Source organism: Larimichthys crocea, chromosome XVIII (assembly GCF_000972845.2).
Source record: "Larimichthys crocea isolate SSNF chromosome XVIII, L_crocea_2.0, whole genome shotgun sequence".
Classification (NCBI taxonomy): Eukaryota; Metazoa; Chordata; class Actinopteri; family Sciaenidae; genus Larimichthys; species Larimichthys crocea.
In genome coordinates, this window is record NC_040028.1 from 21636705 (window position 1) to 21654716 (window position 18012).

Sequence of the window (18012 nt, forward strand, 5' to 3'; positions counted from 1 at the left end):
TCTTTCTTTCTTTCTTTCTTTCTTTCTTTCTTTCTTTCTTTCTTTCTTTCTTTCTTTCTTTCTTTCTTTCTTTCTTTCTTTCTTTCTTTCTTTCTTTCTTTCTTTCTTTCTTTCTTTCTTTCTTTCTTTCTTTCTTTCTTTCTTTCTTTCTTTCTTTCTTTCTTTCTTTCTTTCTTTCTTTCTTTCTTTCTTTCTTTCTTTCTTTCTTTCTTTCTTTCTTTCTTTCTTTCTTTCTTTCTTTCTTTCTTTCTTTCTTTCTTTCTTTCTTTCTTTCTTTCTTTCTTTCTTTCTTTCTTTCTTTCTTTCTTTCTTTCTTTCTTTCTTTCTTTCTTTCTTTCTTTCTTTCTTTCTTTCTTTCTTTCTTTCTTTCTTTCTTTCTTTCTTTCTTTCTTTCTTTCTTTCTTTCTTTCTTTCTTTCTTTCTTTCTTTCTTTCTTTCTTTCTTTCTTTCTTTCTTTCTTTCTTTCTTTCTTTCTTTCTTTCTTTCTTTCTTTCTTTCTTTCTTTCTTTCTTTCTTTCTTTCTTTCTTTCTTTCTTTCTTTCTTTCTTTCTTTCTTTCTTTCTTTCTTTCTTTCTTTCTTTCTTTCTTTCTTTCTTTCTTTCTTTCTTTCTTTCTTTCTTTCTTTCTTTCTTTCTTTCTTTCTTTCTTTCTTTCTTTCTTTCTTTCTTTCTTTCTTTCTTTCTTTCTTTCTTTCTTTCTTTCTTTCTTTCTTTCTTTCTTTCTTTCTTTCTTTCTTTCTTTCTTTCTTTCTTTCTTTCTTTCTTTCTTTCTTTCTTTCTTTCTTTCTTTCTTTCTTTCTTTCTTTCTTTCTTTCTTTCTTTCTTTCTTTCTTTCTTTCTTTCTTTCTTTCTTTCTTTCTTTCTTTCTTTCTTTCTTTCTTTCTTTCTTTCTTTCTTTCTTTCTTTCTTTCTTTCTTTCTTTCTTTCTTTCTTTCTTTCTTTCTTTCTTTCTTTCTTTCTTTCTTTCTTTCTTTCTTTCTTTCTTTCTTTCTTTCTTTCTTTCTTTCTCATTAACTTCTGGGTAGCTATGTGGTGCAGTAGTTTGCACTGTTGCCTTACAGCAAGAAGGTTTCTGGTTCAAACCCCGTCTAGGACTGTGGAGTTTGGCTCTTTATTTATTTATTTATTTTCTTACTTGCTTTAGAATTTTGAGGGAAAAAATTCAGAATTTAGAAAAAATTGATTTTCAGGGAAAACAAGAAACTTTTGAGGTAAGTCAAAATTTTGAGGGAAAAAAAGTCAGAATTATCAGAAAAAGTCAGAATTATCCCTAAATAAATAAGGCGGAATTTAGGAAAAAATCTGAATTTTGAAAAAAAATTAAAAACCAAAAAAAAGTTCAAATTTTAAGGAAAAAATTCACAATTCTGAGTAAAAAAAAAAAGAATTATGTTATTGATGTTGTTTTCTTTCTTCTTCTACTCATTCACTCGTGACATGCAGCGCAGACAAAACAAAAAAGGACGAAGATTCTGACAGGATTCACTTTCTTTCTTTCTTTCTTTCTTTCTTTCTTTCTTTCTTTCTTTCTTTCTTTCTTTCTTTCTTTCCTTCTTTTCTTTCTTTATTTCTGAGTAAAAAAAAAATTGATGTATTTGATGTTGTTTTTTTCTTCTTCTACTCATTCACTCGTGACATGCAGCGCAGAAAAACAGAAACATGAAAACAGGAATCCTGACTCCTCTTGAACTAACTGAGCAGACAGACAGACAGACAGACAGACAGGCAGACAGACAGACAGGCAGGCAGGCAGACAGACAGGCAGGCAGGCAGACAGACAGATAGACGTCATGTCTGTTGTGAGTCCATGTCGAGGTGGACTGCTGCAAACACTGACCAGACAGAGGTTGCCAAGCAAATGTTGTGTAGCATTGTGTTTCTTTACACAAGGATGACAAGATGGACGCGACCTCGTCGCTGAACCACCAGAACCAGAACCAAACAAAGCCGTCTCTGAGAAATGACTTTTATTTTCTGTTATTTGAACAGGAAACACGTTTGGTTGAAGGTTAACGAGTCATTAAAAACATCCTCAGGTCAATCACCAACCACAAAGATCAGCTCAGAGGTAAATCACACTGACCGTGAAGACGACCAGGAGAGCTCAGCCCTGTCAGGAAGAGGTTCACCTGCAGTGCATCAGCACCTCCACCTTCAGCTGCTCACACACACACACACACACACACACACACACACACACACAGTCCTGGGAATTGTGTTCAGATGTAGGCCAGCCAAAAAGCTGCACATCTGCAGCCAAGATCTGGGTTTACAGGCTGAACAGTCACCATGACAATGAGGTCAGACGACTCTGTGTTTGTGTTTTTGTGTCCTCAAAAGCTTTTCTGTCCTCCGGTGTCTCTGTCTGTCACACACCGCCAACTATTTCACTGATTTTCGTGAAACCGGATCATATTTTATGGAGAAAAGTTCTTCAGAAACCTGCGGGGACGTCACGGAGACTACGTCCAGGTTTTAGACAGTCTGCGGGGACGTTTCTATCTTTATGAACTTTGTTATGACGTTTTCCAGCTGAGCTGTTTTTTTTTCTTCTTCTTTTAAAATCAGCTGATTTTAAAATAATGAACCAGAACATCTCCTGACAGCCAAAACAAGCGATCACTGGCTGCACATGCTGATGAGTGTGTGTGTGTGTGTGTGTGTGTGTCTGTGTGTGTGTGTGTGTGTGTCTGTGTGTGTGTGTGTGTGTGTGTGTGTGTGTGTGTGTAGCAGCAGCCTTCATTAGCTGCCTCTCTAACGAGGCCTGTTGACAGCAGCTGTAATTAGCTGCAGCTCTTTGTGTCTCTTTGTCGGCTGCAGTGTCGAGACGTCCCTTCATGTCCTCGCCGCTGTCACGTCTCATCACGGACGCCTGCTTGTCATCACAGCTGGCAGCCATTACTGTGAGGAATCTCTTGTTCATGGAGGCATTGTGGCTGCTGCTGTGTGCTGACAGTGTGTAACCGTTAGTGACTGCATCAAACAAGGAGTCCAAAATGTGTCGAGTGAAGCATGTACTGTAGAACCAGAGGCGGGGTGTGATAGTAATGTTTATCCTCCTGTAATGTTCCTGGGTGTTTTTGTTCTGGTTTGGTCTCCACCAACTCCACATTTATGAACAGAGGTCCTGAACATCACCCTGCTGTCTGTTCTGACCCCGCCCGAGCGGAGTGCTTCCTGTTTGATCCAGTCTGTGAGGGCTGCTGCTCTGTCCGGGCCTCACGGATCACTGAACAGAACCAGAACCACAGAACTTTATTCAGACTGGATCAGATTTTATTCACAGTATATCTGCTGCTTTTCCCTCTGATGGAGCTTTGCTGGGAAACCCACCCAGCTTTGTTATCTTGGGCTGCCTGAGGCGCCGTCACATGTTCCCAGTGGAGCCGCTTCAACAAACCGGGCCTCTATGAGAATGTGTGTGTGTGTGTTCTTTGGGTGTGTGTGTGTGTGTGTGTTCTTTGGGTGTGTGTGTGTGTGTGTGTTCTTTGGGTGTGTGTGATTACTGTTAAGACAATAAAGAAAATATGAACATTTAAACATCTGAAATAGTAATTAATGTAAACAACATGATATAAACGAGTATAATGACACATGATGAAATGAACAGAGATGAATAACAACAAAGCATGAACTAATAATTTACACACTCCGCTGCATATGCTGATTATTGATCTACATCTTTCAGGGTTATTCCTACTCAGGCACGTGTTGGTTGAAGATGCAGTCACATCTTTACTGAAAACTCTCTCTCTCTTTTGTGTTGGTTTGTCCTGTACACTGACATCCATTGCACGTCTGTCCGTCCTGGGAGAGGGATCCCTCCTCTGTGGCTCTTCCTGAGGTTTCTTCCACCTTTTTTCCCTGTTAAAGGTTTTTGTGGGCAAGTTTTTCCTCACTGGAACCGAGGGTCTAAGGACAGAGGGTGTCACTCCCTGTACAGATTGGAAAGCCTCAGAGGAAAATGGACTTTGTGACTTTGGGCTGTACAAATAAAATCTGATCTGATCTGATTACAGCACACACAGACTACGTAATTGCGCGACGGTCCCTTACTGACTGGGAAAAGTCCGACATAAACTACATGTTGATTATAAACATGAAAACAAGCACTATATATAAATATATATGATATGATAAGACGTGAGACAGAAACATCACACAGAGTGAGCAAAGACCTCAGCCACAGCTGCACATGCATGTTAGATGCAGTCTATGGCAGAGTCTGTCAGGCCTTTGGGGACATGTGCTTTTTGTTTTCAACAGCTCATCATCAATGGGACTGTCCAGGTTTCCTTGATATATAACAGGCTGCTGGCAGTGGTAAGAGTATGGATAGGTGTGTTCTCCTGGTTTTTATCTGACTCACTACCATCGTCTTCTGTCTGTTTCTTCAGCAGAGAGAGGACAGGAAGCTGGACGGCCCTGACCAATCATCATCCAGCACTGTTTGAGAGAAGGACGCTGGAGGTAAATGTCAGAGGAGGGACTGTGAGAGAGAGAGAGGGCAGAAACAGAGGAGCTGAAGAACGAGAGAACATGCATAAAGTCCACTCATCGTGTTTTGTAGTGTTGCTACACCGTGACGTTGTACGAGTCATCAGAATACTGTAATCTGTAAATTAGATGTCGATCCTTGTTCCAGGTCAGGTGTCCAACGTGATCACATGACCAACGATCAGAAACTCTGGTCCCACAGGAAGAAGACTCCCTCATGATGGGCAGGAACAGGAGACCATCGACCTCCAGCATTTCTCCCGCCTCACACTCCGTCCAGGACGGTGTGAGCTGCTGAACGAAGCTGCCGCCAGCTGCTGAGTACAAATCGTGACATGAACACTGAGGGCCCAGAGAGACGACAGCCTGCTGTTGACACAGTAAACCTAACAGAGACATGAATACTGCAGCGAGACACGGCGCTCTGTGATGACTGCAGCGCTGCCCCACATTCTGAAAGCCGCAGAGAAATGTGCTTCAACCTGCAGACAAACGTTCCTGTGATCTAATAATGCAAACTAATGTGACAGATTATTCATCACTGCTGACAGCAGCCGACAAACAGCACCATGAATCTGTTAATGAACAAACTGATGCTGCTAATCAGTGAAGAAATGATGAAATAATGTTTTTAAACTGACACAGCAGAGTCTTCAGTGATGGCAGGAGTAATTACAAAGACACAGTGTCATGATGACATGATGTCGTTTCACATTAATAGATTCATGAAACACAAACAGACTTTTTTATGGACATTAGCTGTTAAATCAAATGTGACCAATAAATAAATTGGTGAGAATATATATTATGTCCACCCTCTTTGAAGTGCAGTGAACAAAATAATAGAAACATGTCAGAATGAAGGAACCCAGCAGAGTGCATGAAAGTCATCCAGGACAGAGAAACGTGAGCTGACGGAGTATGAAGTGTGACAAAGGTGGTGTAGAGAGGTTTGGGTGGATGGAGACAACAACTCAGGAGAGACTGACACCAAAACTCAGAGTTATCTATTCAGACAGATTACTTTTATTTGAAGTTCAGGGTTAGTTTATCTGTAAAAACATTAAAATCAATGCAACACTTACACTTTATCAATCAATGTCAAACTAATGTGAGTTCAGAGGATCTTCTGTATACAGATGTGACCATTGACCAACAATTCTAAACATTCATTGACTTTAACCACTAACAGAGACATTTCCTACAGTTTCTTTAAGAAACACAAGTCTTTGTGACTGCAGACTAAATTTAATACAACAAACATGAAAATATGAACAAAAGGACATTTACAACTTTATGGATGTAAGTTATGTCTGAACATAAATTAAGTTCTGTTGGAGCCATATTGAATTTTTGAGTTCTTTCATTTATGAAGGAAATGAATCTGACAGAAGAGATTATTCTGAATCATCAGTGGTGCAGAAAAACATTGGACAGGTAAAAAACCTACAAGCATTTGGTGCTTCAGTAGCTGATTGAGAGCATCTATTAACCACAACACTTTTCTTCCACCTGTCTTCCTGCTCAATGCCACAGACAGCTAACACTGCCACCTACTGGTGACTGCAATCATACTTTACAGAACAAATAATTCCAAATGTGTTATGACATGTCAAATTATTACAAGTATGAGCATATGTTAGGGATGGGCGATGTGGACAAAAAAAATGTATCCCGATAATTTCTAGTATTTATCACGGTAACGATAAAAATGACGATAAATAAACACCAATTCAGCCTAATCTTTTTGACTATAAATTTATCACCAAAACAATAATAACGGCTACAGGTAGCTGGTGGTGTGTTTCTATACCTGCTGAATGTAACCACTGTGAAACAATCAGGAAATAACTTTATTTCAGCTTTATCTAGGTCGGCGCTCGCTCTCTGTTATTGTTCGTTCTCTCTCTCTCTCTCTCTCTCTCTCTGTCTCTCTCTCTCTCTCTCATCATCATCGGACACGACCGAGTGTCTGATTGGCGGCCAGAGCGTGAGGAAAGAGCTCCTCGCTGTGAGGAAAGAGCTCCTCGCTGTGAGGAAAGAGCTCCTCGCTGTGAGGAAAGAGCTCCTCGCTGCCCGGTGTCATGTTTGTCAATATGCGTGTTGGGCTGCGAGTGTGCCGTGCATACGTCATCGTTTTTATCGTGGGATGATATATTCTTAGTGTGGGGAATGTTTTTGACGATATATCGTAAACGACGATATATCGCACATCCCTAGCATATGTATAAAATAAAATCTATTTACAAGCGCCACAGTGATGTATAAGACATGCCTCCAACAGACAGGTGGTAATGAATGAAACGTGTGTGCATGGGTTACATAGCTGAAGACTTTTGGAAAGTCAACCAAGTTTATAGTTTAATAACATCACGGTTATTGTGATGAGCCAGTCTCTGCGTGTCCGTGAAAAATATGTCAGTAACTCCAAACCTAACCTCAGCTGACAGTGTTTGACGAGGGTTAGCCTCCTTAGTTTTAATTGTTCATCAATAGAACCAGACTGCAGTGTGGACTCTTCACAAGATCAGACAGAGGCTTCACTTCTGAATCCTTCAGGTTGTTGTATTTCAGGTCCAGCTCTGTCAGATGGGAGGGGTTGGACTTCAGAGCTGAGGCCAGAGAAGCACAGCTGATCTTCGATAACCTGCAGCCCCTCAATCTGAATAAAGAATAAATTATGTAAGTTTAGAAGACAATGTTCTGCTTGAAACAGATTATTGATTAATTTCATGTATTTTTATTCTCATTTATTTCAACAGAAACATGATGTGAAACTGAAGATAAAAAGTTGCAGAGGTTCACAGTGAATTATCCAGTGGAGATTTTTCTTGTTATATTCAGGTTTGAAATGTGCAGCTCAACATTGCTCTGTCAGTCAATGGACCAAACCTCAGAAGAAGAAAACAGACTTTAGCATTCAGATACTCAGTGTGGATCAGTATAATATCAGCCTGATGTCTGCATTTTAGTGTCAACACAACTTTCACATCATATTAATCTCAGCACAGAAGGAAAAAATGGTGTCTGACCTCAGAGCCTTCAGTCTGCAGTGTGGACTCTGCAGAAAATCACATAGCAGCTTCACTCCTGAATCATACAGCTTGTTGTTACTCAGGTCCAGCTGTGTCAGATGTGAGGGGTTGGACTTCAGAGCTGAGGCCAGAGAAGCACAGCTGATCTCTGACAAACTGCAGCCCAACAAGCTGTATAAAGAATAAATGATGTAACTTTAAAGACAATGTTCCTGCTTGAAATCAATCAATTTTAATAATCTGTTCAGAGCTGAGGAAGGTTTGAAATGTAGTTTAGTTGAATTATAGGATCATTGATTAATTTAGTGTATTTCTGTATTTTTATTCTCATTTCTTTCAACAGAAACATGATGTGAAACTGAAGATAAAAAGTTGCAGAGGTTCACAGTGAATTATCCAGTGGAGATTTTTCTTGTTATATTCAGGTTTGAAATGTGCAGCTCAACATTGCTCTGCCAGTCAATGGACCAAACCTCAGAAGAAGAAAATAGACTTTAGCATTCAGATACTCAGTGTGGATCAGTATAATATCAGCCTGATGTCTGCAGTTTAGTGTCAACACAACTTTCACATCATATTAATCTCAACACAGAAGGAAAAATGGTGTCTGACCTCAGAGTCTTCAGTCTGCAGTGTGGACTCTTCAGAAAATCACACAGCAGCTTCACTCCTGAATCCTTCAGGTCGTTGTAGTTCACGTTCAGGTGTATCAGATGGGAGGGGTTGGACTTCAGAGCTGAGGCCAGAGAAGCACAGCTGATCTTGGACAAACTGCAGTTCCTCAATCTGAATAAAGAATAAATGATGTTGATAAAAATCCATTTATAATCCAATCAGATGTGTTCAGGTTTGAAATGTGCAGCTCAACATTACTATGTCTTATTCAGTCCCACCAGGATTTCGCAGCCTTTTTTGAAATAGCTGGGGCCTAAAATGTCTGATGTTGCATGAGGTTTTCCAAAAAACTGCGGTGAAAGTTGCAGTGCTTTTTACATTTGAAGTACAGTCAGTGAACTGACCTCAGAGTCTCCAGTTTACAGTTTGGACTCTCCAGTCCAGCACACAGCTTCTTCACTCCTGAATCCAGCAGCTTGTTGTCACTGAAGTCCAGGTGTATCAGATGGGAGGGGTTGGACTTCAGAGCTGAGGCCATGACTTCACAGTGACTCTCTGAGAGTCCACATCGAGAAAGTCTGCGATTAAACAAATATTACAAAATCTGTCATTATGAAAGAGGACACTTTATATTTACTTCATGCATTTGATGTCAGAACAGTTTGACATATTCTGCTTTGGTTCAGCTCATCTGATCTCACTGTGTTTGACATGAAACTCTCTCACACACTTGCAATGTCATTAGAAAGATGTTATCATTGTATCAGCAATAAAAACATAATTTTGACCTTTGGTGTGTATAAGGTCTCTATAAAAGTCAAATTCTACCATTGTGTCTTTATGTATTCATCAGACCTCTGTTATTGGTGGAAGATTTCCTGCTACTTCTCTTCTCGACACCAACAAGAGAGAAAACACCTGAGTTTGTTTCTGTGAGTAACAGAATATAAGAAAGACTTCAAAACAAGACCAGTAGCACAACTTGAATTCATGAGCAATAAAATGCACCGTTGCTCGGTTGAACACACTCAGGATATTTGAAGGGACAAAAAGAGCCAGTTTACAGTGGCTGATGTTAGTTCATGTCAGCAAACTTTGGAGAAATATTGTATAGTATAACATTCAACAGTATCTTTCTTTAAGAATGTGGCGTCCCCTAACATCCCCCATGCTCACTATGAACTGAGTCCAAAACCATTTTAAAAAAACTAACGATTATTATGAAATGAATAGAATATCTGTGTTGATGAACTTTGCAGCTTTAAACACAAGCAACTGAAAAAATCGACATTTGTGCTCTGACAGCATTTGAAACGGTTCTGTGAGAAAACACAACTGACATATGTTTGTAAAAAACAAGATGAACACTTTTAATTATGAGAATAATTTTATATTGTGTGTATATCAGAAAAACTTATTAATCTGCACTGATTTATAATGTTCATCACATCTGGACTTACTCAGCCTGTCTGCAGTTCCTCACAGCTGGAATCAGTCTCCATCGTCCCTGGTCTGATGTGTTGTACTTCTGCAGGTCAAACTCATCCAGAACCTCCTCTGACATCTGCAGCATGTAGGCCAGAGCTGAGCAGTGAAACACAGAGAGTTTCATTTTTGATCTGTTCTCTGACTTCAGGAACTCTTGGATCTCCTGATGGACTGAGTCATCGTTCATCTCCATCAGACAGTGGACCATGTTGATGCTTCTGTCAGGAGAGATATCATCACTGTTCATCTTCTTCAGGTTGTTGATGGCTCTCTGGATGATTTCTGGACTGTTGTCTGTCTGACCCAGCAGGCCTCCTAAGAGTCTCTGGTTGGACTCCAGAGAGAGGCCATGAAGGAAGCGAACAAACAGGTCCAGGTGACCATTTTTACTTTCAAAGGATTTCTTCATGGCTTTCCACAGGAACACATCCAGAGACAAAGTGCTGTTTTCATTCCCCCACAGTTTTCCAAGAAATGCCGTCAGTACCTCTGTCTTGTTGTTGGTGTAACAGTGGAACAGGTAGACTGCAGCCAGAAACTCCTGAACGCTCAGATGAACAAAGCAGTAGACTGTTTTCTGGAAGATCACACTCTCTCTTTTGAAGATCTGTGTACAAACTCCTGAGTACACCGAGGCCTCTGTGACATCCAGACCACACTGCTCCAGGTCTTCTTGGTAGAACATGATGTTTCCTTTCTCCAGCTGTTCAAACGCCAGCCTCCCCAGCTTCAGAAGAACTTCCCTGTCAGCCTCCGTCAGCTCCTGTGGACTCGTCTCATGTCCTTCATCGTACTTCTTCTTCTTCCTCTTTGTCTGAACCAGCAGGAAGTGTGAGTACAGGTCAGTCAGGGTCTTGGGCAGCTCTCCTCTCTGGTCTGTGGTCAACATGTGGTCCAGAACTGTAGCAGTGATCCAGCAGAAGACTGGGATCAGACACATGATGTGGAGGCTCCTGGAGGTCTTGATGTGTGAGATGATTCTGCTGGACAGATCTTCATCACTGACTCTCCTCCTGAAGTACTCCTCCTTCTGAGCGTCAGTGAAGCCTCGTACTTCTGTTACCCTGTCAACACATGAAGGAGGGATCTGATTGGCTGCTGCAGGTCTGGAAGTTATCCAGATGAGAGCCGAGGGAAGCAGATTCCCCTTGATGAGGCTTGTCAACAGCACGCTGACTGATGACTCCTGTGTGACATCAGACACGAGCTCTTTGTTGTTGAAATCCAGTGAAAGTCTGCTTTCATCCAGGCCGTCAAAGATGAACAGAAGTTTACAGACAGCGAGCTTCTCTGCTGTGACCTTCTGTAATGTTGGATGGAAAACATGGAGCAGCGTGAGAAGACTGAACCGCTCATCTTTGATCAAGTTCAGCTCCCTGAACGAGAGCAGAACCACCAGACTGACATCTTGGTTCTCCGAGCCCTCTGCCCAGTCCAGAGTGAACTTCAGCACTGAGAAGGTTTTTCCAACGCCAGCGACGCCGTTGGTCAGAGCGACTCTGATGTGTCTCTGTTGGTCAGGTAAGGCTTTAAAGATGTCGTGGCATTTGATGGGAGTGTCATGGAGGGTCTCCTTCTTCTTGGAAGCTGTCTCAAGCTGCCTCACCTCATGTTGGGTATGAACCTCTTCACTCTGTCCCTCTGTGATGTAGAGCTCAGTGTAGATCCTGTTGAGGAGGGTTCCACTTCCTGTTTCATCACTTCCTTCAGTCACACGTTCACATCTGGTCTTCAGACTGATCTTATGTTCATCTAAAACCTCCTGCAGACCACCACTCACTAAAACAGAAAAACAAGTTTGAGACTAAACAAAGAAAATGTGACAATCTGCTGATTATTTCATCAGCAATAAAAAATGATCAATATAAGAATGTATAGAGAAGTAAATGTTAGAAAGTCCAGTTTTGGTTGAACGTCAATGGATGATTGAATCTGATTCAAGTCATTGGTAATTCTCTACTGTGCTGTTAATGGCTCAGCCTCATACTACAACCAGAACGTGGTCAAACCAAACACCCCAGCCCATCCATGTCTACTGCCAATCGGCTTGATATTCCCCCAGCATGAGCGGTCCAGCTACAAATCACGAATGTTTACTGTCCCAGATGCACAATGGTGGAACAAGCTCCCCACTGAGTTCAGAAGGGACTGTGGAAGTGTTGGTCCACACTTTGAAGTTAAGATGAATGTAAGCTGACTGGATTGGAGCTATGGCATGCTAACTGCTAAGGTGTTGTCTGAGAAATAAAATGGGTCAGAAACGCAGCCACAACGATGTGGGTCGAAGCGAAGGGTAGTGACGCCAAATCCTGAAGACTGAGGAAACCATAGAAAAATGAATAAGACTGTATTTGAGCAACTTGGGAGGTGTATCCAGTGGATGACGTGGACATACAGTAAGTCTGCGTCAAGGATTTCAAGCTTGTTCTTGAATGAAGACGTCCTCTCGGAAGTGAAGTTACCTGAGGAACATATAGGTGTGTAATTAGAGCTGCTGGCAACCCAATAGCAAAGGGTGTAGCTGACATGAACTGCAGGGTTTAGTGGCGCTGGGGGATGATTGAGATAACCAACTAAGCTGGAAGCTAAGTTACTGGAAGAGGGCGGCAGGGAATGCTCACATCCTGGTGCCAGGAGAGAATTCCTATAGTTACTGGAAATGGTATACTGGAACCAGGAGGCCCTGCTAGAGTGAACAGCATGGTTGCTGGAAGTGAGCAGTGGGGGGCTCTGGCATCTCGGTGACGGGGGCCCAGGTTAAAGCAATCTGTTGTTGTTGCTTAAAGTGGATGGCTGCGAGCGATGGCATCCTGGTGCCAGGAGTGAGCATCACAATGTTACTGTCCTGGGCTGCTGTTGCTGTTGGTGTGTGTTTATTGGAGGGCCCAAGAATTCCTGAGTTGCTTCAGCAACTGAGAGATGGGTTAGATGATCAGGTTGCCTGATAATCAAGCCTAATAGTGTTAGAAGGTCATGCATTGTGTCTGATGCTGCAGAGGAAAAAAGGTTCCTCTTTATGAATCCTCATTGGCTGCGAGGTACAGATCGCTAAGGCTTTATCCAGCTACAAGTTAAATTTATATAAAGAAACCAGCGCACTTTCAACTAGTGATCAGGGAACTTTCTTCAGCGCAGACACGCAACTAAACTGTGCGGATATGAGTCTGCCAAGGTTAGACTATGATTCAAAACCAGTTTCAATGTTTTATTTAATGTCAGAAGTGAAACAGTAGATGTGTGGTCCTGCTTCATTGAATGTAAGGTCATGAATGGAGCAGGTTACTTATTTAAGATGTAGTCTTACTTTGTACAGCGGTGGTCCTCCTGGCTGCCTGCTTCTTTACATGACTCCTCTTCCTCTCTCTGTGAAGACATTTCTTTAGCACTCAAATGATTTGTTGACTGTTGGTGACAAAGATCCAGATTTGGACGACACTGTCTGGAAGCTCAGATGTTCACACAGTAAAAGTGTCGTTACTTTTCTGTTTGAATTCAGCTTTCAGTCTGTGATGAAGATGATTTGATGTCATGAACATTCATTAACAGCTTCTCCTGTCTGTCTGTCTCATTAAACATTCAGTCATCTGCCTGTCGTTTGTTATTCATACAAACTCAGCACTTCCTGCAGCTCTTTCACAATAAAAGTCCTCCATTAAAGAGAGCTGATGATCCTTCACTGTTTCACTTTGAGCAGCTCAGCTTGAGTTAGTTTAGTTCAAACTCAGTCAGTTTACAGTAAAAACAGTCTCTTACTTTGTGTCTGAGGGTCCAGGTTCATCACTGAACTTTATAGGAAGACCTTTGGACCGGTCACTCTTCATAGACAGACAGATGGATCCTGGAGACTCTGCTCTGTCCTCCTCTTCCTCCATCTTCTGGACTTCAGTCAGTCTGAGGTGACAGGAACAATATGTCAGACATGTTCTGTATTAAATCATAAACTGAGCATTCTGCTTCATGCTAGTTTCCTGTTTATCTGTGCAGAACATAACTGCTGTGAAACAAGGTGCTTCATGAAAGGAATCCTGTCACATTTGTTTTGCATTCGTGAAGGTTTCATTTCATTTCTCAGAACACACAAAACAAGAAAAACAAGTTTGTTCAAGAGTCACAAGACTGAGAGAACACACACACACACACACACACACACACACACACACTCTTATTTAGGTGCAGCCGTGCACACTCTGATTCACAATCAGGATCAGGAAGATTTAACAATCTGTACGTCATTAAACTACCTCTGTCACTTTGGACTTCAGTCAGGCTGAGAGGTTAAACATTAACACTGACTGTGAGCTCAGGACAAAACAAGTTTGTTCAGGAGTCACACACAAGACTGACACACACACACACACACACACACACACACACACACACACACACACACAGTTTTTTCTTTAAGTCTCTGCTTGTTTTCTTGGTTTTAGCAGGTTTCATTGATGATTAATAATTGTATTTGTGTGGACAGATGAATCAAAGTGCAGTCAGTGAAATCATCAGATGTTGGATTAACACTCACCCTGCCTCAGCTTCAGGTTTCCTCTTTCTGCTCCGTCCACTCCAAATGGAGTCTGAACAAACTGAAGTTCCTCCCTGTTCTTCTCGACCTGGATCACCTGCTTAGTGTTGCTCCTCCCCTCTTTATTTACAGGAAATCAGCTGAGTTTATCTTCATGTGTGTGTGTGTGATATCTAAATAAAAATCCAGGGCAGAGCCTCAAGTCAAACACAGTCAGTGGTAAACCTGCAGAGAAAACACAGACTGGATTAGTACAGAACCTTGAACCTGGATCACCTGTAGCTCCTCCTTTAATGATGTGTCATGTTGATGTCTGTCTACAGTTGCAATAAAAAATGATTCAACATTGAAAATTAGGTTTGACAAAATGTACAAGCTTTCAGTTGTTTGCAATAAACAAATCAACTAATATTTGAAGTGGTTTTCTCCACAACACAAAAGGCCACTTCTAATGACACCTTCAAACTTATTCTTTTACACGTTTCTTATACAAGTTTTTAAAGTAACACACATACATGTCGAAAAGCTTTAGCATCACTTTTTTACAACGTAACGTTAACGAGACCTGAAGCTCTTTATGTTAAACTTAATGTCAGCTTAACTAGCAGAGATCCCACAATGCATCTGTAGTAGTTTTAGTATTAGCAAACTGCATAAGCAGCATTTCATCCAGGTATATCTATAATGGGTAACTGTGATTTTCCTTAGTAATTATTATTAGAGTGCACAGACAGTAAATTATCCAACTCTGTATTTCACAGGCATACGTTACCTAACTGTCTTAAAGTTACCTGTCTTAAAGTTTACCTGTCTTAAAGTTACCTGTGTTAAAGTTACCTGTGTTAAAGTTACTTGTCTTACAGTTTACCTGTCTTAAAGTTACCTGTCTTAAAGTTACTTGTCTTAAAGTTACCTGTCTTAAAGTTACCTGTGTTAAAGTTACTTGTCTTACAGTTTACCTGTCTTACAGTTTACCTGTCTTAAAATTACCTGTCTTAAAGTTACCTGTCTTAAAGTTTACCTGTCTTAAAGTTACCTGTCTTAAAGTTACCTGTGTTAAAGTTACCTGTCTTAAAGTTAACCTGTCTTAAAGTTACCTGTCTTAAAGTTACCTGTCTTAAAGTTACCTGTCTTAAAGTTAACCTGTCTTAAAGTTTACCTGTCTTAAAGTTTACCTGTCTTAAAGTTACCTGTCTTAAAGTTTACCTGTCTTAAAGCTTACCTACCTTGCACAGTGGTTCTGGTTGTTGCCAGCTGAAGAAATATTTGATGATGTTTTCAAAATGAGCGTTGTCTCTGGACAGCTTCTTCACAGACACGCTGCAGTTGACTTTGTAACACCAGAAGAACTTTGTCACGTTAACTAAACCAGGTAGGTCATCATTAACAACAGCCAAACTAAACTTAACTAAACCAGGTAGGTCATCATTAACACCAGCCAAACTAAACTTAACTAAACCAGGTAGGTCATCATTAACAACAGCCAAACTAAACTTAACTAAACCAGGTAGGTCATCATTAACAACAGCCAAACTAAACTTAACTAAACCAGGTAGGTCATCATTAACAACAGCCAAACTAAACTTAACTAAACCAGGTGGGTCATCATTAACAACAGCCAAACTAAACTTAACTAAACCAGGTAGGTCATCATTAACAACAGCCAAACTAAACTTGCTTGCACAACCAGTGGAGGAGAAGCAGCAATATATCGTTAATGTTAGCTTCATAAAAGATAGCTAGCAAGTTTGAAGAATCAAAATACTGAAATAGTAACAGTTAATAGTTAGTTATAATAGTTAATAGTTAGTTATAACAGTTAATAGTTAGTTATAATAGTGGGCCAACCACCCATGGGAGGGGTCTCGGGGGGGAGCGGTGCGAAGAAAGATAGGCGGCAGTCGGAGGCGGGGACCCTGGCGGTCCGACCCCCGGTTGCAGAAGCTGGCTCTGGGGACGTGGGACGTCACCTCTCTGGCGGGGAAGGAGCCTGAGCTGGTGCACGAGGTTGAGAGGTACCGGCTAGATATAGTCGGGCTCGCCTCGACGCACAGCGTGGGTTCCGGAACCAGTTTCCTTGAGAGGGGTTGGACGCTCTACCACTCTGGAGTTGCCCCCGGCGAGAGGCGCAGAGCGGGGGTGGGACTGCTTGTTTCCCCCCGGCTCGGCGCCTGTACGTTGGGGTTCACCCCGGTGGACGAGAGGGTAGCCTCCCTTCACCTTCGGGTGGGGGGACGGGTCCTGACTGTCGTCTGTGCTTATGCACCGAATGGCAGTTCAGAGTACCCACCCTTTCTGGAGTCTTTGGAGGGAGTGCTGGAGAGCACCCCCTCTGGGGACTCCCTCGTCCTCCTGGGGGACTTCATGCTCACGTGGGCGGCGACAGTGAGACCTGGAGGGGCGTGATTGGGAGGAACGGCCCCCCTGATCGAAACCCGAGTGGTGTTCTTTTTTGGACTTCTGTGCTCGTCATGGATTGTCCATAACGAACACCAGTTCAAGCATAAGGGTGTCCACATATGCACTTGGCACCAGGACGCCCTCGGCCGTAGTTCGATGATCGACTTTGTGGTCGCGTCGTCAGACTTGCGGCCACATGTTTTGGACACTCGGGTGAAGAGAGGGCGGAGCTGTCAACTGATCACCACCTGGTGGTGAGTGGCTCCGATGGTGGGGGAGGATGGAGGTCAGACCTGCAAGCCCAAACGTTCTGTGCGGGTTTGCTGGGAACGTCTGGCTGAATGAGCTTGGTCTGCATTGCCGGCAGTAAGTCGGACCCATTTCCCGTGGGAGTTGGACTCCGCCAGGGCTGCCCTTTGTCACCGGTTCTGTTCATAACCTTTATGACAGAATTTCTAGGCACCAGCCAGGGCGTCGAGGGGCTGCGATTCGGTGGCCTTAGTGATGTGTCTCTGCTTTTTGCGGACGATCTAGTCCTGTTGGCTTCCTCGGATCATGACCTTCAGCTCTCTCTGGAGCGGTTTGCAGCCGAGTGCGAAGCGGCTGGGATGAGATCAGCACCTCCAAATCCAGGGCCATGGTTCTCAGCCGGAAAAGGGTGGAGTGCGTTCCAGGTCGGGGATGAGATCCTGCCTCAAGTGGAGGAGTTCAAGTATCTCGGGGTCTTGTTCACAAGTGAGGGAGGATGGAACGGGAGATCGACCGCGGATCGGTGCGGCTTCTGCAGTGATGCAGACTCTGCACCGGTCCATCGTGGTGAAGAAGGAGCTGACCGAAAGACGAAGCTCTCGATTTACCAGTCGATCTACGTTCCTACCCTCACCTATGGTCACGAGCTTAGGGTAGTGACTGAAAGAATAAGATCGCGAATACAAGCAGCCGAAATGAGCTTCCTTCGCAGGGTGGCTGGGGTCTCCCTTAGAGATAGGGTGAGAAGCTTGGCCATCCGCGAGGAGCTCAGAGTAGAACCGCTGCTCCTCCGCATCGAGAGGATCCAGCTGGTGCTCGGGCATCTCGTGAGGATGTTCCGGGCATGTCCCCTCCGGGGCGGCCCCGGGGAAGACCCAGGACAAGCTGGAGGGACTACGTCTCTCGGCTGGCCTGGGAACGCTTGGGGTCCCCTTGGGAGAGTTGGCAGAAGTGGCTGGGGAGAGGGAAGTCTGGGCTTCCCTGCTGAAGCTGCTGCCCCCGCCGACCCGACCACGGATAAGTGGAAGAAAACGAAAACGATATAGTTAATAGTTCGTTCTACGTTATGTTAGTTCTAATAGATAATAGTTGGTTCTAACGGTTAATAGTTAGTTCTAATAGATATATTTAGTTTCTAATAGATAATAGTTAGTTCTAATAGATAGTATTTAGTTATACAGTTAATTTTAGTTCACAGTAATAGTTA

The 18012-nt window shown here is 42.6% G+C and overlaps 1 protein-coding gene and 2 long non-coding RNA genes across 4 annotated transcripts in view; 1 reads left to right on the forward strand and 2 right to left on the reverse strand.

Annotated features, from left to right (window-relative positions):
* Positions 1–5238, forward strand: part of LOC113748243 (uncharacterized) — a 7341-nt gene extending 2103 nt beyond the window's left edge. Inside the window, exons 2-3 of one of the 2 annotated variants that reach the window (XR_003464201.1) lie at positions 4397–4469; positions 4645–5238. This is a non-coding gene — a long non-coding RNA (uncharacterized LOC113748243). The remainder of the gene's footprint in view (positions 1–4396; positions 4470–4644) is intronic. The other variant, XR_003464200.1, reaches the window with a different exon arrangement.
* A 1277-nt stretch (positions 5239–6515) lies between these two features.
* Positions 6516–13417, reverse strand: LOC109139709 (protein NLRC3-like). The gene is made up of 6 exons (XM_027291325.1): positions 13388–13417; positions 12939–12997; positions 9607–11413; positions 8144–8317; positions 7529–7702; positions 6516–7158 (listed from the first exon to the last, which is right to left on the reverse strand). Coding segments are annotated over exons 2-6 (2340 nt in total). The 5' UTR covers positions 12940–12997; positions 13388–13417; the 3' UTR covers positions 6516–6974.
* A 64-nt stretch (positions 13418–13481) lies between these two features.
* On the reverse strand, positions 13482–15732 carry LOC113748242 (uncharacterized). Its single transcript, XR_003464199.1, has 3 exons — positions 15383–15732; positions 14157–14381; positions 13482–13525 (listed from the first exon to the last, which is right to left on the reverse strand). It is a non-coding gene; the product is annotated as an uncharacterized LOC113748242 (long non-coding RNA).
* Between the last annotated feature and the right edge of the window lie 2280 nt (positions 15733–18012).

Bases quoted from the DNA above. Each gene is read 5' to 3' on its own strand.
- LOC109139709 (XM_027291325.1), bottom strand. The intron at 8,318-9,606 runs GTAAGTCCAGAT...TTCTTTATTCAG, and splicing joins AGGAACTGCAGACAGGCTGA to ATTGAGGAACTGCAGTTTGT. The intron at 7,159-7,528 runs GTCAGACACCAT...TTCTTTATTCAG, and splicing joins TGCAGACTGAAGGCTCTGAG to ATTGAGGGGCTGCAGGTTAT.